This window comes from Parambassis ranga, chromosome 5 (assembly GCF_900634625.1).
Source record: "Parambassis ranga chromosome 5, fParRan2.1, whole genome shotgun sequence".
In the NCBI taxonomy this organism is placed as follows: domain Eukaryota; kingdom Metazoa; phylum Chordata; class Actinopteri; family Ambassidae; genus Parambassis; species Parambassis ranga.
Window position 1 is genome coordinate 19,228,983 of NC_041026.1, and position 27,715 is coordinate 19,256,697.

Below are 27,715 nucleotides of genomic sequence, written 5' to 3' on the forward strand. Positions count from 1 at the left end.
AATTGAATAAATAAATCCACCCATCCATCGTCTGAACTCTCTTTGTTCTGTAGTACAGGGGGGGGGGGCCCAAGAGCCAGGGTACAACCCTGGACTGAACATATACATGACAAAGTGAAATGTTTCTGTTTCATTTGTTTGATTGGGCTCTCTTCTACTACAGGTGTTGTTGATGTTTTAGATCATATTTATGCAGAAATACAGAAAATCCATTTGTGAAGTGACTTTAGTGTAGTGAAGTAAAAAGCAGTATAATTTAATAACATAAATAATATCAATCAAGTATCTCTGTTGACTTAAAAGAAAACATTTTTTGACATGAAGCCCAAATTTTCAATTTCAATGGTTAGTTAGCCTTAATGTTTTCCATGTCATTCATACTGCTGCTGCTGTCTTCATTTAGTAACTGCTGATGTGTCTATTGTCCGGTCATCTGTGAGAAATCTGCTGAGTGCATATTAGGGAATCTCTTCAGCTGTTTCCATTACTAAAAAAAAGAGGAGAAGAAAGGAAAAAAAGACACAATTACATGTGGAAAAATTTATTACAATAATTTTTCAAGGTTACCATTAATAAATATTTAGGTTTACATTTCAGTGAAATGTATGATTTATCACTTTCTACACAGGACATTACACAAAGTCAAGAATACACATTGTTTTAGTCTTTGTAATAAAGCTTAACAAGTTCATCTAGAAAAAAGAGTCTTAAACAGCAGTTCATACAACCTATTGATGGAATTGATCAATAATGATTCAATTGTATTTTTATAATATATATATATATGGCAAGGAAAACAAGAAAAGTCAACATCTGGAAATCTTTGAAGCTCCCTTGACTGTTAAGATAGGCCATTTTATTTAAAAACATTTCCATTGGCCTAAGGCACAGGAATACTAAAAGTTTATATCAATCATACAGAACACATTTTAAACCTTTATAGTGATTTAAAGTTTTTAATTTAATAGTATACACTAAGGTGCATTTGATATTTACACCTCTCATTGCATCTGGAATCTAGCACAAAAAGAAAACTCTAGTTGACGAAAAAAATGCAATTTAACCGATCCAGATCTGTACATTGTGCGAAGCCCAGGAACTCATGTGTTGGTTGGTTTTTTTAGTGTCTAACATTAATTAAAGTCAAATATCTTCCCACTGCAGCTACAAACCTTTACAGCCTTTCTGTGCTATAAACAATTTAAAAATGATTTGCTGGGAAAGACTGTTAATTAAAATATTGTATCATATACAAGGAAACTTCAGTATAAAAACAAAAAGCTGAGAACTATCCACATTCTGATTAGCTTTGCCTCATATCAAACACATACAGTGTATACTGTACGTCACATTAATTGACCCAAGAGTATTCATTTGGTTTTAAACAGATGTTTTAATTTATTAGACCTGTAGGGACAAATAAATAAACATTTTTAAATGTTGGGAGTCAGACAAAAGGCATTTTTTTTGTTTGTAGTGTCAGGACAGATGTTACAAAGTCACCCTGAACAAAGCAAGATTTTGGTATAGAATGGGTTTCCGATGTACAGCTCAAGGTTTATTGCTGAGTGGGCATAAGTGAGTTTGTGGTGTTTCAGATAAAAAATTAGTGTCCATATCTGGTGACATCAATCCACACCATTTTATGTGTTTATGTTCATCCTCCTCATAGAAATATACATGTACTGCAATGTTACAAGCATCTACGAGTTCCTGGACTGCTCTGCACCACTAACCTGCATGAAAACTAGGAGGGGGTAAAGGGAATGGTTTACAGTATGTGCCCCCTGCTACAGCATGAATAATGCTCTCCTGTACCCTGTGTGCAATGGTAACAGATGATGAAGGGTTTAGGGTACTACAGAGCTTCTAAGAAGGATTGCTTCAGTCTCAGCAATTCACGGTTTTGGTTAAAATTTAAATCTCAGTTGAAAATTGTGATTTCAAGCTTTATATTTATTGTCGTAAGAAGTAGTGCCTGTTCCCTCCATAGTACACTGGCTATTTAATGCCGAAAAGCAGAAAGACCACAAAAACCCAAACAAGATGTTAGCAAATCAGAAATATAGAAGGAGCAATAAGAAACTACTCTGAATTCCAGCAGCAATTGTGTGTGTGTATGTATGTTTGTGTGGTTATAAGGAAAAGTAAGTAAGTCACAGTCAGGCCTCTCAGAGTAGAGAATCATCTGTGCATCCTCCTTCAAGGCCATAGCGGAACTCCTGCAGGTTGGAAACTCCATAGAAATGGATGAACGCTGCTGCCACGACCAGAACGTGAAAAATCTGATGAGAATGGAACTACACAGAGGGGAGAAACAAGCAAGTGCCCATCAGTGACATCCAATACATTCAAGCTTGTGTTTCGTCAAGCAAAGAAATGTTCATCCAAAATATAGAGAGAATAAGAGAGCACTGCACTTTCACTTCCTGTGCCTGTCTGGTACATATGGTATTGACAACAAAGCTTGACTTGATATGTGTTAAAGTGCTTTTTTTTTTTTCAAGTCACTCATAGATGCAGTATAGACGTTATATATAATTTTAAATACTTACCCAGATGTCACACTTGCCAGGGAAATAGCGTTCAGGGATTCTGGCTGCGTACAGACCAGCACCAGTGATATACATGGCACCCATCAAGTAGAACCAACCCATCTGTCCGACTGTGGTTGCCTTAACAAAGCCCTCCTCAATGGTGAAGTGCATGGTGGGGACAATGCCACTCAATCCAAGACCCATGAACACGCCTATGAGAAGCATGGACTTGAGTCAAATTTACAAGACAATATTCGGAGCTTTGCTATTTTTTTTATCTTATTATCATCACTGCTCATAAAAGTCAGAGTGACAGATGTAGGATAAAACTGAACTTACAGTCCAAACAGCTGAATACGATCATAGACAAGACAGTATATCTCAAAGTGCATGTTTTCAAATGGTAAGCACCTGCTCGTGTAGGTCTGTGACGAGGTGTCGAAAATCGGTCCCACTGGGCGACTATGATAGCGGCAATGCCGAGGACACACACAATGGTGAGGTAGATAAGTCGAGGCTGAGGGGAACAATAGAAGGAGTAGTACAGCCAGGGCACGAAGGAGCCCATGATTAGGAGGGCAATGCCCGAGTAATCCAGCCTGAGGGTGAGAAGGTGACACAGAGACAAGCAATAGGTGTTTAACTAGATGCAAAAAGTGTTTCTGAACACATGTAAAAGAGGGTCAGCAACTGCTGCCAAGTCTATTCCAATTTTAGTGCCTAATTCCTAGATGCCTGGCAAAGAGGCAGGAGGAAATAAGGTCAAACCACCACTCCTGTGATGATAATACAATGTTTCTTTCTTAATTTCTTTAGCAATTAAAGCAAAAATATGCTATACAGGAAATAAAAATTGAGTTTGACCCTCACTGAAGACACCTACAGGTAACTTTTAGAAGAGAAGATCTCCTAAAGCATTGAATGAAAGTATGCGACAAACATTGTTTCTGGGCTTACTTGGAGAACGTGCGAGACACTTTCTCAGAGTGGCAGTAGACAGTGTGAAAAAGCCAGGAGAAACTGAGGCAGAGCACAGCTCCCAGGAAGAACATCCCAAACACAACCTTTTCCTGTAGTGGTGCCATAAAATACATGTTGGGCCGCAGCATGGTTAATGTGCCCAGACACAAGAATAAGATCAACCCTGTGGAAGAAAAAAAACACATGTTTTTCTCCCTGTTGCATGAGAGAGGACGGTAAAAGGACAGGCCAATAGAACAGACAAGAAATGTCCACAATGATCTGATTAGAAATGTCACCACTGGAACCAAAATTCAAATCAGCTGCTAAACAACTTTCTTGTGCTCACCTAACAGATGTGTCCAGATGTTTCCTGTCTCAGTGTGAATTCTGAAGATGCTTCCAAAACAGGCCCTGAAGGAGGGCATAGGGGGGCGATGTCCATGCAGGAGGTAATCGTTGTCCTTCAGCCACTCAGGCAGGACATGAAAAGGGATTACCCTCCAGCGCCCCTCCCACACCTGAAGAGCAAAAATATCTTTCGTTTGCGTAATATGCTTGAAAATAATTTCCAGTAGACTATTATCAATCAATCATCCACCTGCAGTTAACAACCTAATGCATAGTATATACTCTTTAAAAGCAGTTTTCAAGCATTTGTTTTTGAGGTCAGATTTCTGACAGTCTGTTAGAATCACACATCCTATCTGCCTACAGCTTATATTATAACCTGATTCAGGTACTAAGGTTAACAAAAATAAAAAAAATACAGTATTTAGTGCCAATTTTGATATTCAATTAATACTTTTCCCAAATAAACTACTACTCAAAATGTTTTTATATTTTGTGGTATAGTAGATGAAATACATTTGGGGTGTTGAACTGTAAATAAAAGTTACCGTAGTCAGTGCCTATTTTGTTGTTGTTGTGCTGTGCCTGTACCTGTGGCTCTTCTAACCTTACAGCTAAATCCCAGAACAGTCATAGAGCTAGTATACACCTATGAGCCAAATGATGTCTTGAGTTTCAGCTCATTCAAAGTGGCTGCTGCAATATTTATGCTGGTTTGGGTGTAGACAAACCGGTGTACTCTTGCAGAATCTCTTCTCTTCTTTATTCTATCTCATCAAATGTTTAAATAATCTTACTAGTAATTCTGAAGTTTAAGAAGAGCAGAAACTATTGTTGAAAGGACATTGCTGTCTACTTCTGCAACATAGCTACAATACTCCTATAAAACTGCTTTTGTAATGACAACCTGTCAACAGTTCTTACTGAGTCTTTTAAGTCCAGGAGCAGGGAGCAGGGATGTGAAACCAGACAGCCTAACAACTAATGTGCTGACCTGATCACATGATCATCAATCATGAGTTCATTCAGTGGATCTCAAAATTAGGTCAGGTCACCCTGCAGGGGCATAGTGCCACAACAGGCGAGGCAGTGTGGTTGAAAAGGCACAACAAAGTTTAATGAATGTGATATAAGAAGGGACAATTTGTTGATGTTTTAGTGATGCTGTGGTACCACCTCAAAGCTTTTCATTTTGATTGAACTAAAATGAGTATTGTTAGCTAACTGTTATATAAAAACACACCCTTACCTTGTGTACAAACTCCTCCATCTTTTCCATGGCATGATGAGCTTGAAGTGGCAAAGTCAGAACCTCTCCCACTTCATCATCCTCCTCTTCCTCATCGGCAAGCATCGCAGCTCCCTTTAAAAAAAATCCCAACAGACAACTGAAGTTATTGAAACATGACAACTTTCCTCTGTGTGTTTTCTTAAAGTGACGTACCTCTGGATGGACCCCTTTAGATGCTGCCGGCCGCCCCCCTGCCTCCTCCAGCAGCGGCCCCAGCTCCATCAGCTCAACATCTGGGACATGGCAGTCCTCAGAGATCCGGCAGTCTGCATCACTAGCAGACCCGTTTCGGCCTGACATAAGGAGACTGCCGAATGACCCACTCACAGTCTCTGTATTCTGCTTCAGATGGTATACTTCAATTTCACTCCTGGGGAACCAGAATCCCAATCAACATTACAGGGTAAAGGGTATGTTGACACATTCATGGACCATTGAATGAATGTTAGTGCAGAAAATGAATGTTCTGCACTAGCAAGACCAAACTGATGGAAAGATACAAATATAGCGCACAATTACAGCAGAAATATACACAAAGATAACAAACAGAACTTAGATATGAGTTGGACGTCAGACTATCACTATTCCGTCTGAGTTAATGGAACATAAATGGAATAAATGTCAAATTGGTACAAGCAGGTTTTTTCTTTTTGTTTTTATTTTTCAATCTGATTATTACAGCTAGTACTGTGGAGCTTTTGCACAGAAACTGCAGACAACTGTTGTCACCTAAAACCCGGTTCAGAAAGAGGGATCAGTTTTGAGAAACTGAAAACCCAGAGTATTTTAAGTCCAGCTGCATTAATGTTGTCTTCCTGTGTTTGAAACCTTCACGTTGACACATGTTTGCACATAAAATGTAGTCTATTAAACGGAATAGTACAGAGTTTGCCTAGGGAAGTGGTCAGTCCAACATCTTATATGTATAATTTTTTGGACATATATCTATATATCTAGCTGTCCATCTGTCTATCTGTAACTATATAGTCACTTCTGAACAGGTTTGCCACCAGCCAAAATGACCAGTCCATAATTACAGAGGGACAATGCTTCAGATTTAGGACAGGATAATAACATGTGGTGCAGAACCGAAACTGACTATACAAGTCGCGTTTAAAAAAGTCGCTGTTTAGCAAAAGCTGGCAGACGGATGTTGATCAACGTTAGCACAGCATCAGACGAAACATGACAAAAACATAAACAACCGCAGGATACACACGACATTACTTCCCCTAAATTCATTGCGTCGTCACTACCATTCATTTAAATTAGCTGAATTTAAAATAAACGTTTATGAATCAGCTGGTCTCGGGTCGTTCATATATCAGGTTGCTAATGTTACCTTCTAGCTAGCGCCGATGTGTCGCTGACCAGCCGAGCAGTAAACAGTTTTCCGAATTAACTTGCTAACGGCAAGACAAAAGTCCTTACGACGAAACATAACTTCAATATTATCTAGACAGGCTATTGCACTGACAGCTGGATTTCATTAAGTATATAAAACTCACCTGGCGAGGAAGCTTTTAAACCAGGAAGGTGAATTATTTATCGATACGCGAAACACAACACAATCGCTTCCGGAAGTTGAGGTCTCTTCCGTAAACCGACGCAATGTCATATTTTCAAAATAAAAGCATCCATTTATGTTTTATAACTACACATTTGGGGAAAGTCTTTGTCTACATTTAGTGGATGTTATTTCAAAAAATCTTTCATAATGTACGTTGCCGGTTACTATTTTCTACACATTTATTTATTTCAAGCTTCAGATAAATACACATTGCAAAAATTACAGTTTATTGTATCATTAACCACAAAATTGCCTAATTTTCGGCAATTATATTTCCTCAATTAGGAAAATATTCAATTAATTCATTCTCTTTTTTTGTTATATGTATATTATATATTTAACATCACACAACCAAAGTATCCAGAGTCAACCCCAGTTTTAAGTGGGTCCCAAAGCAATCAACAAATCTGATTTGTTGAAGGTTTTAGGTTTTAGGATGGTGGTTTCATCTGGTTCATCTGACATCAGACCCACAGCTGCACAACCTCTATCCGTGACCTAAGTGGGATGGGGCAGGGGGGCAGCGGTGGTTGAGGCCCTAGGTGTTAGGGTGGGTTAAACAGTAGATGAATGAGAGGAAGAATAGTGAGGGGGAAGATTGGCCAGGGATAGCATCGGCCAGGAGACCTGCGTGGCTTGGCAGCAGTCTGTTAATATCTTTGACCAGGTCTGTCATGGAGGGGCCTCCTATAACTACCAGTGGTCTGGTGATGTCAGCTACGCAGACCCAGATCTCAGGTACATTTGTGGTGATGTAGACAGTGCCCTCCAAGATGTCTTTCAGCCCTTGGAAGATCTGCTCCACTGACAGAATTTCTGAAATGTACAGCTGGTGCAGAAAAATACCCAGCTGTTTTCGTGTGTTCGGGCTGGAGTCGTGTGACATATCCACAGCACACCTGACGAGCACGTGTAAGAGACAAGTGTTGGCTTGGTCTCCCACACTGAACACGGTTTCTTTCAACTTGTTGTTTATGATGAAGTTCTGGTTGATGGCTTCACAGTATATGACACTGAAGAAAAGAAGGGTGTTGGAAACTCTACTTGAAGTGAGTGTGGTCGTGGTCTTCTTGTCCTCCTCTTCAGATAAATGATGGTCTCCATTCATGGTAAAGCTTGGTAAAAGAGTTTGATCCTCATTCTGCAGAACTGTGATGTCCAGTTGATACATGGATGTTGGCAGCTACATTTGTTGGACATGCAGCAGGTGGCGCCCTAGGCAACAATCTATGTTGCCAAGAACTGGCTCTGTTTTCATTCTCCTAATGGCTTGCTCCTCACCCTTATCAGTTGACAGATGCCTTTTTGAAAACTGGCCACGAACATTTGGCACTTTAACTGCAGACAATATATATCTTTTCATAGAAGACAAATGGTGCAAAATAAGTGCAACTGAAGCAATAAATGGAATTCAGCCTTCATATGTTTTTACACCTTTATTTTTTTAACTTTATGTCAAGACGTTTTCATGAAACAAAAGTTCACACCGAAACACCAGCACATGCAGCAAAATAAAGGCAAACTCAAAAACATCCAAACAATACTCTTTATTTACTTTCACAGGAAAACATTATCACCGTTTTTTTTCAAACAGTAACACAACACATTAGGTCAACTTTAACTACTGATAAATAAAAAAAACAGTAAAAAAGAGACACAAAGGAAAACATGATTGTGTCTGAGCGTGTTTTTTATACAGAACTAGGCACTAGATTTGTTTTGCAAACTCTGGTCCACGTCTTCCTTTATTTCAAGTCTGACTTTGTGGGTCCAATAATGCAAATCACAATAAATAAACACAAAGACAGGTCATTGACAGAAATCAGCGTGGTGCTTTCATTGACAAATTATCAACAATGTAAAAATTAAATGTCTGGTTAAGAGAGCTGAGCTTCTGATGGTCAACCTCATGTTGGTAGTGTCTTGATTAAAGCTCACCTCAGAGTGGTTTGAGTGGTGCAGTGAGTAGTGATCTGCTGCACCAACAGAGACACAGCTCATTTATTCATACATTTACAATTTGACATGCTTATAGCTGCCAAGAATCAAGACTCTGCTTCACTCTTAATTTGCTATTTTAAGTTCACATCTAGTCCCAGCTATGTGATTAAATTGGTTAGTAGTAATTCAAGTTATCTGGCACAACCACAGATACATTTAAGTATAACAAGACAACAATGCTCCAGAAGTAGTTCATGATAAAGAGGACAAACCCAGCATCTTGAATTTAAGCAGCTCAAGTTCATTGTCTGGGACAACAATGTTAGTACATTTATATAATTATACAGTGGGTTCAATCCTTCATACAGCTGCAAAAAGGAGACCTTTATTTTCCATCTTAAAAATTAATAATGTCTCATCTCCATTCCAGCACTAAACTGTTGTATGATTGAGTACTAAAAGTCATTTAACTGACAATCACAATTTATATGAGATTAAGAACAAGAGAAAAAAATCAAATTTGAAACATTAACATTTCTCATTTAGAAAATTCAATTAGCAATTTTAGTGGGCATGTCAGTGGAGGAACCCGTTGGACCAGCATGCTTCCTGTTAAAACTCCTCTGTCTCCATACATAAACCTGTGCCGAGGAAGATTAACCCCCCCCCTTTCTATGTGTAATGTTTCACAGGCATTCAGTGCTTAAAGAAGGCTGTGGTTTGCAAGTGTTAGTGTAACATGCTCCAGGTTTTTACCTGTTGTTCTATGCACAGGCAAGTAGTTGGATAAACATGGTGGAAAATACTTTCATTAAAGAAGCTATTATTTATATCTAACTCACTTTGGTTTAATTGGGAAGCCTCTGAATGAGGAAGTTCGGCAGTTTGGCATCCAGGTGTCTTCTCTTTACACTTGGCTTATATAGTGAGAGCCATCCTCTAAAACCCAGTGTCCATGAGCATCATCTGCAGCTCTGTGGAAAGCCCCTCTTTGAAAAACCTGGAAGAAATAGCCACAGTTATAGTGTACTTATTGACAGGGTAACATAAATCATAATTTTGTCATTTTATCATTTATTCGCAAAAAAAGACAGGCTTGTCTGCTTACCTCACTGTACTGCCGATTTTGGTAGCAAGATGACTCCCGGGCCGACATGTTTTTCACTCTGACTGCTCCCTGTCTGTCCAAAGAGCGAGACCTGGGAGCTTTCAGCTGACTGCGGCGATGCCATGACTTCAGGTGTTCATTCACTACTTGTTGCTGAAGCCCACCAGAGCGATAATGTGGATGGTCCCACTTTGCTGGGGGGGTAAATCTGCTATCAGGAGGCAAAGGTCTCTGAGCTCTCTGGTGGGGTACAGCAGCATCTTTATAGCAATATTCATATCTGTTGGGGGGACAAGAAGTTTGTGTGGAGTAATAGCTCTGTGCAATATCCATTTTTGGTGAGTAGACCATTTCATCTGTGTAATAGGTTTTCTGAATACTGGGGTTGAGCAGCTGTCGGGGGCTATGATAAAAACCAGGTGAATAGGCTTGGGGTCCATAGCTGCTGACTGGGCTTGAGATGGGCAAAGGAGATTGATATATTTTGGGCAGTTCCTGACAAGGTGAGCTGTTGTAAGATGAAAACGAGTGTTCAGAGTTGCTGTCTTCAGAGCTAGCTGCGTTTCCATAGTTAGCAGGCAAATTTATTGAGTATTCTGTCAGACGCCTCCTTGGACCTCTGGTGCGACCCCTGTCCTTCTGAAGTGACGACTCAGGATTGGATAACCTGTGAAAAATCACAATATTATTTAGCGGTATTAGTTGGACAACTGCACAAATGTCCAAACATAATAAAAAAATATAGAAAAATAGATAAACAGAATGAACAAAAGGTGAATGAATGCTTGATTAAATACCAGAATAAAGTAAACATCATTTGAGTAAATTAATGAGTAAATATAATTTCTGTCACTGTCATTTGCAGTAAACCTAATGTAGCACATACAGGCTGACATAAACAGGCATGTTTGAGGTGTAGCTACCTGAGCGACAGCTGTCGGTGCACACGCATCTCTGGTGTGGAGGGTGTGCTGTTTGATTGGGTACGGCTCAGCCTTAGATGGGAAAGTTGGTGTTGAACAGCAGACGGTGTTAAACAAGCCTCCAACGGTGGCAGCAATTCAGATTTGGCCGGACTGCTAAACATACAAAATGGCAGCAGGTAACAAGATGTTATTTTACATTCTGAACGTTTGCCATGCCTCTCAGATATTTGAAACTGAAGAAGGATCATTGAACTGTAATAATGTCATTGTGTTTTAACACTGATTTTACATTCTGTGTTGGTGTAACCCATTAGATGATGTAGCACTAATGGAAAGGTAGATGGCAGTATTGTACATTTATGAAAAACCCTCAATTTTTTTATGAAATTCACAGCAGTAATGCTTGCATTACTACGAATCAATTTCCTGAAGGCATAAAAGGAATCTTATTTCCATCTTTTTCAAGAAATCCATGCAGCAACACTTACATTATATCTAAAAGCAATTTAGATAGCATCAATTTGTGGCTGGTGAGCCTTTACTACTAGATTCTTTTAATACTAAAAACTTGATAAACAGGAAAGGAGTCATGATGGATGAGCTGCAGTACCTCGTTTTGCTGGAGGAGCGTGACTTCTTGCTTTTCTGGAAAGGTTGGTCTAGACTTGACTCTGTCCAGGGGGAGTGTTGGATGGGAGGAGGGTCATACACAGGGCTGGGGGTTAAATTCAGCTTAGAGTCAAGGCTTGGCTGTGGAGAGTGACTCAGGTTCAGTGATAGGGACTGTGGAGCCACAGACGGAGACATGAACGAGGCGTCTGCAGAGGAGTGTGAGGAGTCATGGGGAGGCTGAGAAGGATCTGTGTCAGCTGGATAAGGCAGTCCTGAGGATGGCTGTGAGGACTGGCTTGTGACTTCTTGAAGGGAAAATAAAGAAATAATGTTGTGTAAGAAAAAACATTTGATGATAATACACATTTACCTTAACCACAAACATTTATGAAGTAACTACAATCTTCAAGCTGATCTTGAACATTAGAAGTGCTTTTTCACTTGAAAAAGTAAGGAAGTGTTAAGTCACACCTTCATCTTGCACAACAGAATCCGACAGTGAGCTGTCATCAGAGGTTCCAAGATCTGAAAAACAAAAAGAAAACACATAATATGAATTAAAACTTCTTCAAGTGGGTGAGAGATTTAACCTCTTCTGGTAGCTTTCCCTCACCTTGTTGTGTTATGTTAAAAGCAGGGAGTGGTGACGATCGGCCGTGCTCCAGTCGCACTTGGAAGGCCTTCTCCTGTAGCTGCTTGAGTTTGTTCTCCTCTCTTTTGCACTGCTGTAACCTGCTCTTCTTCACAGCCTTACTCAGATGTTCCTCTTTACAGAGCTTACGTGCAGCTTCATATATCTTACTCTGAAGAGCTAACTCGGCGTCAACTAAATTCATTTTTGAGTCCTGTAAAGGTTACAGCAGAGTAACAGAGAGAGAGAGAGACAAACATCTGACTCTTAGAAAAGTGTATGCACAATTAACACTAAAAAAGGACATTACTCCATCTGTCTCGCAGTCCTCAGATGTTGCCCTTTACCTCTGCTCTTCTGTGGATGTTTTGCTCGTCCAGTTTGAACGCAGCTCCAATACGTCTGCGTACCTGTGGAGGCTTCTCTCCTGGCAGCAGAGGGTAATCTTCTGACAGCCGGCCTGTCAATTGCTAAATGACATGGAAATAATAAAGTCCAATTGTCCACAAACCAATATTTGAACATGACTAAAAGTTTTTTTAGAGCTTTAGTTAAGTAGTTTATCAAAATAAAGACCTTTCAGTTTCTGTTTGTTTCTGCTCAAAGAGCCCATGGTATGTTTGAAATCATGTACAAGTATCTTTTCCTGCACTCTGTACATGTTCAGACATACAGATACTGGGAATTGGTTACACAATTTTGCAGAGACTTCCTATCAAAACACATTCTTTGGATTTCACTTTCTAACTGTGTAGAGTATCTGTATCAAATCCTGGCACCGACTCACAGAGTATGACAGTGGACCAGCACTGTTTTCACTAAAACTTTAAAACTAAAACACTACTTAAGAGTCACTTTGAGTCACTTAAGAGTTGTCCACCTTGACACACAGACGCAACTATTGTGGCCAATGAGTTTACACACTCTTGTCACAGAGAAAAAGAAAAGGTATTGTGACTCCCATTATTTCACCTGAGCATGTCCCAACAGGAGTGCCCAGCCCGAGTGTCAACAGTAAAGAATGATCAGTACTGGGATTTTACCCTGGAGCACCTACGTACGGCAGCAACACACCCTGATGTGAGTGTGTGTCCAGTCAGGAAATCCTTTTATGTGGCAACTTTTAGTCTCGATTTTATGTACTTCAAAGAGCAAAGAAGTTGAAAAAGGCAGAGGAGACTTAAATATTAATGGGGTGATGTGACAAAAATCTCAAGATGGATTTAAACAAACAATATCTTAAAAAAAAGCCAACAAATGACGTGAATCTTTTTTTGTTTTTTTGTTTCAGTTTAGTGCTGTCCTGACTGATGACTGTTGCAATAAGGACATGCTGACGTTAATGCAGACAAGAGACAGAATGCACCAATTACTCTCCTTTCTTGGCCCTCCATACACACGCTTTCATCTTTTTAAAACAACTTATCAGCGTAGCAGTTTTTACCTCCTTCCATCTGCAACCATCCATCCACACAGTAATGAAAGTAGTTTTTTTATTCGGCAGAAGTACATTTTCAGTGATGTTTTGGATATTTTCAAATCTCACCCTCACTAGCCTGGTGATAACAACACAGGTTCGAAACAAAAAAGAATCATATCTTGAGTGCCCTGCGCACAATCTTTTGTAATTTGTCCACATTAGTGAGGTTATGCTGGTTAACATGCATGAAAATGTGACTACAGGTCAATTTGTTAACCTGAAGTAAACTGCATCACCAGAATTGAGCACAAAATGGCCCCACCAATTGAATCCTTTAAAACAAGGAGGTGAATCATCATCAGTATGTTAGGAACACTTTGTAACCACACGCCCAATCACAGAAACACTGTCTGAAGCTTTACTTTGTTTACAAAAGGACTCTAATTATCCAAAATCCTCATAATTACATAATTACATATGTGACTCATGTGTCCTCTGACATGGTTCAATACTACTGCAGCCTTAATGCAGCCTCACTGGGTTGTACTTGAACTCTTAAGGTGTAGAATAAATTCACTTACAGCTTCTCGGATGCAGAGTTTCTTCAGCTCCAGGATGCAGATCTCTAGTCGGTCTTGGAGCGCTTGGTGTTTGAGCTTCATGGCCCGCGTGTGTGTGGTCACATCCTTCGTATGTGTTGTTGGACTGTCAGACCCTGTGTCACGCACCAGGACAGAAGCACATGGACTTATCTGAGATTACGAGACTGAGTAAGAGCAAAGCTCATCAGACAGTGGAGTTAAACAACTAAAAGTAATATTGCATGTAAGTGCCTATTATTAGCTCTAAAGCAATGGAAATGCTGATATGAATTTCTGTCATCTTATGGACACACACACACAGTATTTAGATCAATGGCTGCGCTGAGATGAATTTCATCCAATCCAAAGCAGACACCCTGCAACAACTCCTGTCTTTGTGTAGCCTATTGTGTTCAGTTTTTGTTGACATTGTGTCACAGAAGCACTGTGGTCAGTCAAGTAGTGTTTTAACAAATTTTGATGACAAATTATTTTATATTGTTTTCTGCCTTATAAATACTCTGGTGTGAGAACACTGTGATGCATCCTAAAAAGTTTATATAGTCATTTTTACTGTGACAGATTCTGTGGCCACTGCGGCCAGCTCAGTAGACAACTTCACAGTTGTTTTCATTGGTGACACTGAAACTGCAAAATCCGTATCAGGATCTTTGCCACTATAAACAAAGTGAGTTTTCGCCTGGTGCTGTCTGTAGCCTTGGTGACTAATGACATTAAGATTAGTCTCCGAGCTGTGGGAGTGGCTCCAGGCAAAATGCATTGAGCACCACATACCGTCAGAGATTATTGACAGAATCCCTGCAGGTACTGACAAACATCTGAGGTACGACAGGAAAGAAGTGTGACAGCAGTACAATAGGCCCAAGAATTCCCTGTCTTACCATCACAATCGGCCTATTCTTTGTAGGTCAATAGTTTTTCATTGTATACAGCAGACACCATGTGGCTCAAGTAAGACATGAGGAATGTCAGAAAAGGCAGAACAAATCAGTATGTACTGCTGGGCGTCGAAAAACAAGATGGCTAACAATAATATTAATAGGTAAATAAATGAACAGAAAAATGACTGAATAAAATACTTGTATACAGGGAAGATAGGGGAACTTTTACACACCAAACTCTTTTACAGATGTACTACACTATATCTAAAAAGGGTTATCAGTGTGAAGTCTGAAGTTTCATATGATGTGAAGGTGTGAAAATGGAAACAATCTGGAGTGCAAAAATAACCTGCTCATTATCTCCGTTTTAGGGGCAAAGGTTTCAGCTGCTACTAAGTTACTTTACTACACGTGAAAATCTGCTGATCAAAGATGCATTGTTGTTAATGTAGAAACAAGTTTTTGACAGGAAGGAAGAAAGGTGATATCTGATGCATTAATGCCATTCTTTTGTGAAACTGTCAATCAAAAGACAACAAACAATGTCATCAGAGTGAGATGCTGGGAGAGTGTTAAACTAAAGATTTAAAGGTTAAAACCCTGGTTTAAACAGCAGGTGCAGCCGTTTATTTAATGTAACTCCATGTATGTAGGATGTAGGTTACACCACTTCTCTTATGGTCTCAACACTACAACCTCTATACTCGAAAATTAAAAGCACTTAAAATACCTAAGATGTTTGTTAGTCAGATTAATGATTAAAAGCTCTAAGTAGGTAAGTGCTCAGTATGCTGCATTATGATTGTACACACGGAGCATTAGGTTTTAAAGATAGTATGACCATGAAGTTCTGTTTGCAGAGGGCTGAGTAGTTTAATGCCTTCGGTCATAAACACAAATGCAGTAAAATAATGTATGTTTTGACTATTTCTCCTTTTTAGGGTCACTGAAAGCAGCTGCTGTGATACAGACACCTTGGCTGGACTAATGTGTGAGCTCTGTTTTAAGACATTTGAGGCTCTGGGTAAGCTTTAGTAGTTTGTTGCTGTGCTTTCTAAAGGATTGTGTATTTAAGTCTCACATGGATTTTCAGCACGTCTTTAAGTCAATCTGTGCTGTATGAACAAAGCTTTAAAATGCTCTAGACTGAGATACATATACACAGCATTTTGAAATGTAGCTTTTGCTATAAAATAGCATTATCAGATGTACTACATGGGGGGCATAAAATATCGCATAATTGTGCTGTTTTACCTGAATGAAGGATGATGCCGCTGTCAGTGTCGCTGATCTCTCCATTGCCTTCCATGTCAGTGGATCAACTTCCTGTGGCTGTTTGTCAGTGAAGACAAAAGGTTATTGCTGAGCCATATCCTGTAAGGAATAATTTAAATTAGGGGTCATAAATGTTTCAAAGCACAAAAATCTTGGATGTTTTGTTTAGTATTTAATTTTGTTTTGTTTTCATTTACAAGATCTATTTTACATGAAGTAGAATGAAGTCAGACTTTGACATTACAGGACAACAGGCCGTGGCCTCTGGGAGTCTAGTCATGAGGCAGAATCATAAAAAATATGAACATGAAATAGAACCACAAGCAAAGCACAAAACAACATCTAAAGGCAAACAGCATCAACAGATGCTTTCCAAAGACTGGCCATTGCTTAATCTTTTGACCTGTTGCTTCGGTGATTCAGGTGTGACTCTCCTCCTTGACCTCACAGTAGTCATAGTCATGAGCACAGGTACATGTTGCCAAGTCTGGGGTGTTTCCTGTGTCTGTTTGTTAATCTCTGATGTCATGACTGTCATTATCTCATTCTCTCGGTGATAACTGCATGAGTTATATGTCCTGCTGGTGTCAAATAAAAACTATGACTGGTGTCGGTTTGATTATTAACTAGGTGCATACAGGAACGTGGTGGTGTTTGCATTCCAGCACACTGAGGAGGCTAACAGCTAGAAACTGCACCCAGCAGTTTTGAGGAACTATTATATGAGGCAAAGTGAAAGACTAAAACATAAGAACCACTTGTTAATGCTATAATGTTGGTACAACCACCGGACATGTTGGATCAAAACATGTTGCATCCCATTCTCATCCAAACTATGACATGATCATGACACACATCTTTCACAAATCTCCTGTGACTGTGACTGGAATCCTCACGCCTCCTAATCGCACATAAGGGAAAACAGCTCATGCACAGTGTGTACCCACTATGTTAAAAATGTTAACACAGCAGCTGCTACAAAAAAGACTGATCAGCTAATAGGTGAGTTAACACAATCAGAGCAACTGCCTTTTTCCCCCCTGTGTAACTACACACTAGAAAACTACAAGCAGCACTTAAGAGTTGTGCCTCACACTGATCTATTTGACAGAAAAAGTTTAAAAGACACTGAAACAAAACCACATATTTATGGTTGTTAATCAACTTCTGTGTGGAAAAAGTGAAGTCTTAAACCAGCAATGACCAGTAGTCCAAAATAAAAAGATGTCTAACAAACAATTAAACAACAAAGATTTAAAGATGGAAATAATCAGTTCTGAGATGTTTTAGTAATTGATTAGGTTCACTATTGTTTTTGATAAAACAAGCTGTACTATAAATGCTGGGGAAAACAATCATACATTTTAACGTTGGATCATTAGAAGTCTTATAGCCAGTTGAAATCCCCTGAAAAACCTGTACTCATCCCTTCAGCAAGCATAGATGAAGTTGCATTGATAATGGTGAGACCAGCCACTATTTACACCAAGAAGTTTGATGCACTGAAGCTGTTCATCAAAACAAAACACTACAAAAGCTATTTTCATACATGGTTGATCTGGCTGAAAATATTTCCTTTGTGTTATTCAAACATTTTTGAACAGAATATTAAATATGACTATACAGTTTGGCACTGGCAGAAAAAAAACAATGAAATCCAATCAATCAACTTTCAAAACTATTATATTAGCAATTACAGATATTTTACATTAATGCACATTTATCCAACCTGAGGGCCCCAGATTAATTTAACTCACAGTTTATGTCACACCTCAGATTAGACTATTTGGAAAACGTACTTACTTCATGAAAAACTGAGAAAAATTGTCAAAAACCAAAAGGAGTAAAACTTCCCCTCAGAATGCCTGATTAGAATGAAAATACAGAGAACCTGAGCTGAGTGGAGTCTGGACAGGAATGAGAGACTCGCCCACTGAGAAAGTGCTGCCTGCTGAAGAGGAGTGGCCTTGCACACACAGAGAGGGCTGAACACTTAAGATGGTATCATGTAACCCAGCTCTGCTGCCTGAGTTTGAAACTGTGTCAACAACAATGACCAACATAGTGAGAAATTACGTGTCACTTTACCCTCTTATCAGTCCACTAATAGATGGGCGGTAGGACTTGACTGAAACATGTGTCACATTACCAAAGTGCTAGAGCTGTATTAAAATACAGCATGGCAAAAGACCCGAGGCCCAGAAGAAACATATGAGCAACAGTACTTAAATCAATATCGTGTTTTTCCTAGACACAGAATGAGCCTTTGTAGGGCAACTGTGTGTGGCAATAAGCATGATTAGTCTGTGCACAGTGAAGGCAATGATTGTGTTTTATTAACCTGTGCATTTTCCTGATATTGACATAACCACCATCACCAAGACTCCTCATGGCAGGTCTGTGGATGAGGAGGGGAGACTGTATTTAAGCTTTAAATTGTTTGATAACTTTCCATGAAACTAAGGATTTTGGCACTGGCTGTTTGTCTTCACTATGTTGAAAAGATTCCTTGTTGATTGTCATAAAAATAATATGCTAATTCTATGCTCATCAATATATAAATTTACTGCATTTACTGATGTCTTGTACATGTCTTGTACAAGTTGTAGGATAACGGTGTAATTGGTGGGAGGTTTGTGGGTCAGCTTCCAAGATAACTTCTCAGTTGAAGCCAATCACACTTTCACTTCTGGGTTTAACTGACTCCATGACTGTACATGTCTCTACTGCTTCTTCACAATGACCACTGGTGCTATTATTGACAAAATGATTAAAGTTCAGCTCTGCCTGTTAAAGCTCAAATATCTGCTGCTGGAACGCATGTCTACTGCCATCTCCTGGTTGTTTAAATGTGAGAATATATGGAGAAATCCATCAGAAACAACATCGTATCACTAGCATCACAGTAGGTCTGCCTTCTCCCAGACTCCTAATACAGTCAGTTTTGTTGCCTGTCTCCGCTAAAAAGAGGGAAACACAGGGCAGAGGGATAATCCACATGATTTACATACTTAGAGGCAGCACCTGCTCTGTAACTGCATGGTTCACATTCATTCTCAATCTCAATATTCATTTTGGCTTTCCAGGAATGTTGGTGCTCAGACACTCAGAAAAAGGGTCCAGCAATTCGCAGACACTCAAGGATCAGATCTCAAATGACATGGCACCGATAGCGCAGCTACAGTGACAGAAGCTGTGAGGTTTTGCTTCAGTTACTTCCACATTTAGACTCCAGAGTGTGAACACTACTGTACATTTCAAAGACACCAACAACAGAGGGAAATACTGCCTGCCAATTATGTGGTATATTACTGTTAAAGTGGGTGTATGTAATAATAGCAGCTATCCTCTACTGCCTGGTAAATGCAATGACTGAGCAGCAGTGGCAGCACACAGTGTAAAGAGGCTGCATTACAGCACAGTGTGATAACCTTAAATCTAACACAAAGGGAAGTGCAGACATACAAATAAATCTGATAATGTGAAACAACAGTATAGAGGTTTCACCAACACTATGCACAGTAAGCGAGAAATGCTGACGGAGCCCCCTTTAGTGTCGAAAAGGACATTTGTCATATCACAGTTCTACTGATGCAAATGCAACAACTGTGCAAGTCCTGTGTGAAGACCAGTTCAACTATTTCCCACAACACTGCTGTGCCACACAAACATCCACTCCGTGTCATGGTAGCCAGTTGGTGGATGTCATGGGTAGTTTATATAAACTAGAAATCCCTGAGAGACAGAGAGCAGGCTTTGTGCAGGCAACACAGCAGCTGGCCAAACAAATTCTTTAAATATTCGTGAGTCCTTTTTTATGTGTACGGCTAGACTACTGCTGTAGAGCCATGTGAAGAGCCATCAAATGCCAGGAGATGATCCACCATAATGCTTTATTTAGCCTTTATAAGCAAAAACTGAGATATAATTAAATAAAAATTAAAGTTAAATGACAAGAAGACTGCATGACAAAATTGTTATGCCATGTAGCAAGAACAGTTTGTGAAATTATTCTGAACCTCCTTCTCCCACCGGATGCTAAAAATGTCTGCCCATCAAGTTACACTAATCTGAAATTATAAAAAGTCAAAGAGCTGCTTAGCTCTCTCCCACATCTGTCTACATGCTGCCAAATTTAAACTTTATGTTGTCTGAAGGTTCCAATTGACGGTAATGAAGATGTAAAGAAATACGCCGTCTACAAGAAGAAGTTTGTCTGATGTGGACTACTTAATTAGATGTTTGTGCACCACCACGTAAATCAAAGCTGTGACCAAGCACTAGATTGTAGCTGAGAGTAAGCATGAATAAAGTTCTCATGAAACGGCCGATAGAGTGCTCTATCTGCACATTTACACCCGCAAATGCTGAATGAGTCATTAATTATTTACATTTTTGTTTTCAAGGAAATTTCAACTTCTAAAAAAATACCTTTAATGATAATTGCATGCTTCTGTAGGCTACTGCACATACAGGCTCAGTGGATTTCTTTCTTTTTCTTTAAGCTACAAATATAATAATCTGACACTTAAGTTGTGTTTTTTTTTTTTTTTATTTAGATATATATGGTTACTTTTTAACTGTTTTATTACATCACTTTGACATATTTTGTCCATTCTGCACTGGTCATAGATATCTTTGGAAGCTCTGCACTATAATTTAAAACAAAAGGTATGCAGGTTTAACCAGTGCTGGGCTGCCCAGCATGAGTCAGTCAGGAAGACTGCCTCCTTGGCAGGGTCAGTAAAGTTGCAGGGGTTAAGCCACTTCTGTCCCACTGCCCTCAGGTCAGCGCTCAGGAATGTGTAGACAGCAGGAAGATTTCAATGCACAGAAATCACAAACTAATAAAACATAAACTCCTACCACTGACTGTGCATCATAGCAACTATGCAACATACAGTTAGAACAAGTGGCTTAGATTTAATTGTGCCTGTTATAAAAAGTGATCTGCAATCTGTTAAAGAGGATGTGGTCAACTCATCACTTCTCTGTGCATTCAGACACTTTTACACAGGCTACGGTGCATGTTTAAACTCCCACAAAAGGCGTATGAGGCCTGGAGCAACCCGGAGCTGTAATTTCCGAGTAAAGTATAAAAATCTCTGTCATAAACATACAGTATGAGGCATAAACCCGCTCCATGAAGCTGCTGGGCCTCAATTGTAAAAGAGTTTCACAAAGTTTAGTCACTCAGAACTTCCGTGACGAACTTTTTCCCAAAAGCTACACATCCTCAGCTGCCCATTGCTTGTTGTTAAAAACACAGCCCCGCAGCTCTAAATGATTAAAGTCTGCTTAACAAACGTTATAATGTGCCTGTTTTTGGCTCTTACCTCTGCGGCTAGTTAGCTTGTTAGCATCGTGTCTCATCCATACAGTCTGCGCTCCATCGGCTCACAGCCTCCCAGATTTTTAGCTGGAAGTTTGTTTCAAGGTAAATTGTCTAAAGAGCGGGAGAGGACGGCATCAACACCCCCTTACGCTCCACATCAGTGGTACAAACAAAAGAATAAACTGAAACACAAACATTAAACTTGAGTTGTTCTCCCTAAACGCAACGTTTACTGAAGAAAGTTCTCCGAGAGCGAAAAGCAGTGCTGTGCTGCCTTCACGTACTGTCGAAATCGACCCATAAACTAGAGACAAACATTTACCATGGTAACCGCATTTCCCACAGTCTACAGAAAGGGTTAAATGGGCATGCATACCAAGTGAAAGTCAGTAAAACGTAAATGGTTTCTACATGGTTCGCATACATTCATCAAATCAAGTGCTATTTTAGGAATTTACATCTTAGCTGTGTTTATACAATGTTATCTTTAGCTGTTGGGGACTTTGCTCACATATCAATGACAAAAATAAAACAACAATATATCACAACACTTTAATTCTATGAGTTTGCAATATGACACATTTTTTCTGCCATTTTGTCCCTCTTAGAATGGCTTTAGATCATGTTTACTTTATAGTATCATAACTTACGAGTTTAGGATGTACTTGTGAACGCCTCACAGAATTTCTTTGCAGCGTGGGTTTTCTGCAGAAAGGAGAGATGCTGATGGGATGGTTACTTATTGTCATAACAACAAATGTCCCTTCGTAACTTCTGACCCCTTCAGAGACGATGTTATAACTGTATAAGAATTAACCAAGAATTGTATCCTTGCTGCCACTAGAGGTCAGCACAACCTCACACTGACTTTATGCAGAACTGTATGTATTACAACTTCATTTGTTGGGGAATACAGTGAATGTTTTTATAGTGCGGTTTTTAAAGTAAAACCAGTGAATGCTGATAATAATAAATGTACTAGCATGAGTGTAGGCCTATGCAAAAACAGTTGTTGTTGTCTATTCATACAGGGTGTATAGCATACATGTATATTTTAAAGCCATCCGGTGAACTGTTAATTCACCTTTTGAGTAATTGTTAAAAACAACTGCTCCCACAATTTACAAAACCTCACTGCACAAAATGTGTGATTACACTGATAGCAAACTTCATTTTAAAAGTCATCACACAACATCAGCACATGAGGTTTTATTTTCCCAGTAGTGGTTGTGAATAAACCTCATTCGACAGTGGTGGATATATTTTAATGTATTTTTTAATTGTAAGAAAGAAAAATAAAAAGTCACACACATTCAAATCCAAAAAGGGCCATTTGATACGTCAACACATTTTTAATGTGATGATTAATAATAAACACACAGTTCATAGTCAACATGGTACAAAACAAAGCCAAAATCCTTCACACACACACACACACACACACACACATATGTGTGTTTTTATGTATAAAAAGTTAGTCATGTGGGCTGAAAGAGGAGTTTAAAGGAAACCACAGTTAAATTTGCAGAGCTGGCATGGACCAGTGTGAACGGCCTGGTTACACAGTGAGCATCGCCGTGCCACTTCATCTCATAAAACACAGTCAGACTCATGAAAATGTCAGAAAAAGCAGACATGACTAATGAATAAATAACTTACATAATCGTATGTGTGTCTGTATTCAAACTTTAAGGAGCAGAAGTCGTACGTGGGTAGTTCAGGTGGTTGTGCAAGACAGCTATCATTTCTTTATTTAACTGTTCAACCATCTAGTAACACCACCTTTAAAATGAACAATAAACAAAAGAAAGATTGACTCAGAACAACACAGTGCAGCACGGCTGCTGTAAAAATATTCCAATATCAAAATAATAGATGTTAAACCCTCAGTTTGCTCTAATATTAGTGCTTCATTCTAACAATATATCTCCCTGCTTCAGTTTTACATTTGTTTTTTATTTGTCATATTTTTTCCTCTTTTTTTTGTTTTTATGATTTTAATCTGATTTAAGTGCAGGTTAGCCGAACTACTCATTGTAGGAGTTGACAGAGAGTTTGCCAGCATGACTGTTTAAGTTCTGGCAATCACAGTTTTGAAATGAGAAATTGACAACCACAGGAATGAGAACTGCCATAACACTGTGAGAACAGGACAGGCTTGATATCTCACCCATGACTCTGCTGACAGAAACTGGCTGCTAGGGGGTGAAGGGCAACTCTAATGAGGCTGAGTGCCAAGGTCTCACCTTTCAGTATGAGAGCGCCAGACAGGCAGAATGACTCTCACGTCAATCAACCCCCACAGACATTTACTCTGATTGATCATTTCTTCCATAAGCCATCAAACAATTCATTTAGAAATTTAAATTTTTAGTTCCACCGGTTTAAGAATAGATGCACTGAATGTATATATATATATATATATATATTAGAAACTGTGGGTGGAAGAGAAAAAAGCTGCAGAGTACAGAAAATATTTTTAATCCCTTAATTTTAAAAATCCCTTTTAATCTATCTATCTACAGCAATGAACGTCTCATTCTACAGATCAGGAGTTCAGTTTAAGGACACAAAACATGTATTTTATCTTAAATAAACATTTGCTGAATTAGTCATGTCATGACTACGAGTTCTTACTCATGCTGCTGTGTGAGTGTGATCTCAGGTCAAAGACACAAACATGATCAATTACCACCAGAAAGAAAACAAATTAAATTGGAAAATTAGCAAAATTATAAAAATAGAGAATAAAAACTTCCCTCACTTCATAAGTCCTCCTGCATGTATTTCTACTAATGGTCAGTGTTTATTCACGTCTCCAGTGTTTTTAAATGTTAATGCTTTTAACTAATACTAATATACTAGTGGCATCTTAAAAATATGTCAACTTAAACAAGAATTTATTCTGCTGACATTAACATTCTGCTGGTGTTTTGGGTAGTGTAATCACTGATTTAGGATTTATTTCTTTAACTCATGTTAAATCCAGCGCTGTGAGAAAAAGTGCATCAACTATAGTTTTCTTTCTTTTTAAGTTGAAGAGGGGAACTTCCTGACCTGCACCAACAGACTGGTTGGTCTAGAAACCACATACTGAAAAACAAGTGGGCACTCATGAACATTTGAACTTTCAGGTATCTGACTTCCCCTTCACAATCATACATTTACCTTTGATTTCTGAGAAGCTGTGTGTAGCAGTGAGGAGTCCTTCATGCCTGTCTGGGTGCACTTCATGTGCAGGTGTTGAACAACTTTTTCACAAAGATTAGGATTTCTGTCTCACACATAAACTTCCTCTCAGAAGCGGTAACAAACCTCAGCGTCTGTGACCTGAGAGCTGAAATCGTGCATCCAAAGAGAATTCGTACCCTCGGTCTTAACAAACACCCTGCTTCCTGTTGACACTGTCTGCCTTGTATTTGCATTGCCTTGAAGATGATTCAGTGTTATCTGCTTCCCTTTTGTCTTATTTTACTTTTTTTTTCTGTTGCAAAGTTTGCCTCACATTTCATATTCTCTTACAAGCCTGTGGGGTCTTTTTACTATTCCATGCAGCTGTTTTGCCTTTGCTCTTTTAGCAGAGTAGGAGCCATTAAAATCAGTTCATGGATATTTGAATTGTTGTTCTACTGTCCTTTTTTAAACTCATAATTAATTAAATAAATCTGGCAACAAGAGTCACCAATTCTGTATCATATAATTTAATTTTTTCAGATTGCACAAACTTCCCTACAGGGATTAATAAAGTAAATATTAATCCTAATCTTAAATGTGTTCTCATCAGCTTTAGATTAGAACATTAGAATTAATATTTTTCTCTTTGTAAGATACTAACAACAATAACCATTTATGAAAAATATTTTAAAGATAGCTAAGATGTAACACTTTTAAATCTCTGGTTTCTGCAGGAGAAACATTTGAACTAATTGTTTTGATTGAAGAAGTCGTTCTTAATTGATTAGCACTTCTGGTACCACAGTCTTTTTAGTATTTTTAAATTTTTATTATTATTTGACAATTATTTAATTATTATTATTATTAACTTCATCAACACAATGTCATATACTTTACACAGAATATTTATTAAAAACACAGTTAAAAGTAATATCAGTACAGTTGTTACATGACATTTAAACCTTTTAAATTAATGCCATTTTTAAGCAAGTGATCTATTAATGCTCACCCATGTCCTATTGTATGTCCCTACTGTATGTGTCTATATGGTTCAGAATAAGCTGTATAAACAGGATGGTTCATATTTGAATAAAAATGAAAGAATAAATGAAATGTATGACATAAATATGTACAGTATTTTACAAAACAAATAATCAAAAACAGTTCTTGCCATTTGCTTTTCCATCACAGGAGAGAAACACTCTGAAGAATATGTGTAAGAAGCTGCTGCTCAGATTTTTGGTGTCAGAGCGTCACAATGACTTTACCACCTCCAGACTTCATGATAATTATCTGTCTTCTCCTCCTACTAAAACATGTGAATATGAGTTCTCCCACCACTTGTTCCAAAGCTCTCTGAGGTGCCATAGTTGCTGAATGAAGCTGAAGAGTTGTGGCTGTGCTGTGACTTTGGTTTTCTCATGCAGGTCTTGTAGAGGATCTCAGCCTTTCGTCTGAAGTGTCGGTCCAAGAAAAAGTAAATGGCCGGATTCACACAGCTGTTGAGGAAGGCCAGGCAGCAGGAGATGAGGAGCCCGTTTCTTTGCTGCAACTGAATGCAGTAATCGACGTCAGCCTTGGATAGCTTTGAGATAATAATGATGGCTTTAAAGGTATTGAAGGGGAGCCAGGACACCACAAATGCCACTATGATGCAGAGGACCATCTTCAGGGAGTGTCTGCGTCTGGCTTCAGCTCGAGGGTTTCCAGCTGCAACACAGTGCTTGTTCAGGTGCACAATAATGGTGCCGTAGCAGACCAGGATGATTAGCACTGGAAAGACAAAGGTGACCAATGTCATGGTCAGACTTATGCCAAGAAAAAAAGTCGAATCGTTGTCTTCCGTGCAGGACAGTCCATCAACAGAAGTCTCCACTTTCCTGTACACCAGAGATGGGATGGCAAGCACCAGGGAGATCATCCAGACTGCAACACAAGTAGCATGAATGCACCTACTGCTCCTGAGGTACTTGGAATCCATCAGCTTTACCACAGCCAAGTAGCGATCGATGCTCATGCAGGTGAGAAAGAAGATGTTGGAGAAGCGGTTCACTGCAATGATGTAGCTGCTCAGCTTGCACAGTAAGTTTGCAGCTATCCCAAAGTTCCAGTGTCCATTCTGGCTGGCAGAGATTGCCCACAGTGGCAGGGTGAGAACAAAGACAAGGTCTGCCACGGCTAAGTTCACAACAAATGTGTCCACCAACCGACCACCTCTTCTTCCTTTGCTGCTCACAACAGAGATTACAAAGAGGTTTCCAAAAAACCCAGTGAAAAATATCAGGTAATATATGATGGGGAGAAAGATGTTGAAGCCATAGAGGTGTGCGTTGGCACAGTCCGACTCGAAATTAATTGTGTCATTAATTAATAAGTAACCAGTGAAGTTCTCATAATAATAGTAATATTCAGCGTCGTTCTCCATCCTGACAGACTCTGCAGTGCAGCTGTATGTGGCAAGCAGTTAATCTCCCCCTGTCAACAAGCTGCTACTTGATAACACATGTCGAAACCACAAACATACAGATCCTATTTTGACTCTCTCACCCTTTCACACAGTGTGTCTGAGTTCACTTCCTCTCTATAACATTTTCTCATGTGATTTAAAAGCTTTGCAGAAACTCGCTTTACACACTAGAGGAAATGCCATTGTTTGGAACTTATACTCTAATATTACTAACAGCAAGACTTTAACACTATAACAGTAATATAACAGAGATACATTTATGAGATGACATTTTCTGCTGTGCAGCTTTTCCAAAGGTTCATCATCATTATAGATACAGAAGGTATATAATATATAAAATAGTGTTTTGATCCTGCCACAGTTTTTTAAATAGCTAGTGTACTACATGACCATGGCCAGTAGGGGGCAGGTGAGATTTACTAGTGTTTGACTTGTGGTCACCTCTACGCCACTGTGATTGTTGAAGCAAATGTCACTGTTCTTCAAAAGAGCTTCCTTCACATTTGTGAAAACGTGTTTTTTTATAGCAGCCTGTAAGAAATGTATTTATTTAGTTAGCAAAATTTTCTTGCATTTGTACCTTTGTAGTTTTGCCATAAAACACAGATCTGAACAAATGTTATGCAACATTTGG

The 27,715-nt window shown here is 39.0% G+C and overlaps 3 protein-coding genes across 9 annotated transcripts; all 3 read right to left on the reverse strand.

The window, feature by feature from the left end:
- Nucleotides 1-235: 235 nt before the first annotated feature.
- adipor1a (adiponectin receptor 1a) lies at nt 236-6,737 on the reverse strand. Of its 2 annotated transcripts, XM_028406816.1 has the most exons (9): nt 6,648-6,737; nt 5,293-5,509; nt 5,098-5,211; nt 3,847-4,018; nt 3,495-3,681; nt 2,949-3,136; nt 2,556-2,749; nt 2,161-2,300; nt 236-487 (listed from the first exon to the last, which is right to left on the reverse strand). In XM_028406816.1, exons 2-8 carry the CDS (start codon nt 5,437-5,439, stop codon nt 2,172-2,174), a joined length of 1,131 nt encoding a protein of 376 aa, XP_028262617.1. In that variant the 5' UTR covers nt 5,440-5,509; nt 6,648-6,737; the 3' UTR covers nt 236-487; nt 2,161-2,171. The 2 variants fall into 2 exon arrangements, with proteins under 2 accessions (XP_028262617.1, XP_028262616.1); XM_028406815.1 differs by lacking the exon at nt 236-487 and having other exon boundaries at nt 1,374-2,300.
- A 1,504-nt stretch (nt 6,738-8,241) lies between these two features.
- Nucleotides 8,242-21,710, reverse strand: inavab (innate immunity activator b). 6 transcript variants are annotated; one of them, XM_028406682.1, is made up of 10 exons: nt 21,442-21,710; nt 16,085-16,162; nt 13,929-14,062; nt 12,275-12,397; nt 11,910-12,141; nt 11,768-11,821; nt 11,295-11,601; nt 10,682-10,837; nt 9,759-10,425; nt 8,242-9,653 (listed from the first exon to the last, which is right to left on the reverse strand). In XM_028406682.1, the coding sequence occupies exons 2-10, from the start codon at nt 16,137-16,139 to the stop codon at nt 9,558-9,560; spliced, it is 1,824 nt and encodes a 607-aa protein (XP_028262483.1). In that variant the 5' UTR covers nt 16,140-16,162; nt 21,442-21,710; the 3' UTR covers nt 8,242-9,557. The 6 variants fall into 6 exon arrangements, with proteins under 6 accessions (XP_028262483.1, XP_028262481.1, XP_028262485.1 ...); XM_028406680.1 differs by having other exon boundaries at nt 16,085-16,204; XM_028406684.1 differs by lacking the exon at nt 21,442-21,710 and adding an exon at nt 17,909-18,053 and having other exon boundaries at nt 10,682-10,834; nt 16,085-16,204.
- Nucleotides 21,711-25,515: 3,805 nt separating this feature from the next.
- gpr25 (G protein-coupled receptor 25) lies at nt 25,516-27,048 on the reverse strand. The gene has a single exon (XM_028406460.1). The coding sequence runs from the start codon at nt 27,037-27,039 to the stop codon at nt 25,924-25,926; it is 1,116 nt and encodes a 371-aa protein (XP_028262261.1). The 5' UTR covers nt 27,040-27,048; the 3' UTR covers nt 25,516-25,923.
- Between the last annotated feature and the right edge of the window lie 667 nt (nt 27,049-27,715).

Coding starts and splice junctions, on each gene's coding strand:
- adipor1a (XM_028406816.1), bottom strand. CDS start 5,439: ATGTCAGGCCGAAACGGGTCTGCTAGTGATGCAGACTGCCGGATCTCT. Junction 5,212..5,292: donor CTAAAGGGGTCCATCCAGAG/GTACGTCACTTT, acceptor TTTTTTTTAAAG/GGAGCTGCGATGCTTGCCGA. Junction 3,682..3,846: donor CATCTGGACACATCTGTTAG/GTGAGCACAAGA, acceptor TTTCTTCCACAG/GGTTGATCTTATTCTTGTGT.
- inavab (XM_028406682.1), bottom strand. CDS start 16,139: ATGGAAGGCAATGGAGAGATCAGCGACACTGACAGCGGCATCATCCTT. Junction 14,063..16,084: donor CGGCATCATCCTTCATTCAG/GTAAAACAGCAC, acceptor TGCGTGACACAG/GGTCTGACAGTCCAACAACA. Junction 12,142..12,274: donor ACATCCACAGAAGAGCAGAG/GTAAAGGGCAAC, acceptor TAACCTTTACAG/GACTCAAAAATGAATTTAGT.
- gpr25 (XM_028406460.1), bottom strand. CDS start 27,039: ATGGAGAACGACGCTGAATATTACTATTATTATGAGAACTTCACTGGT.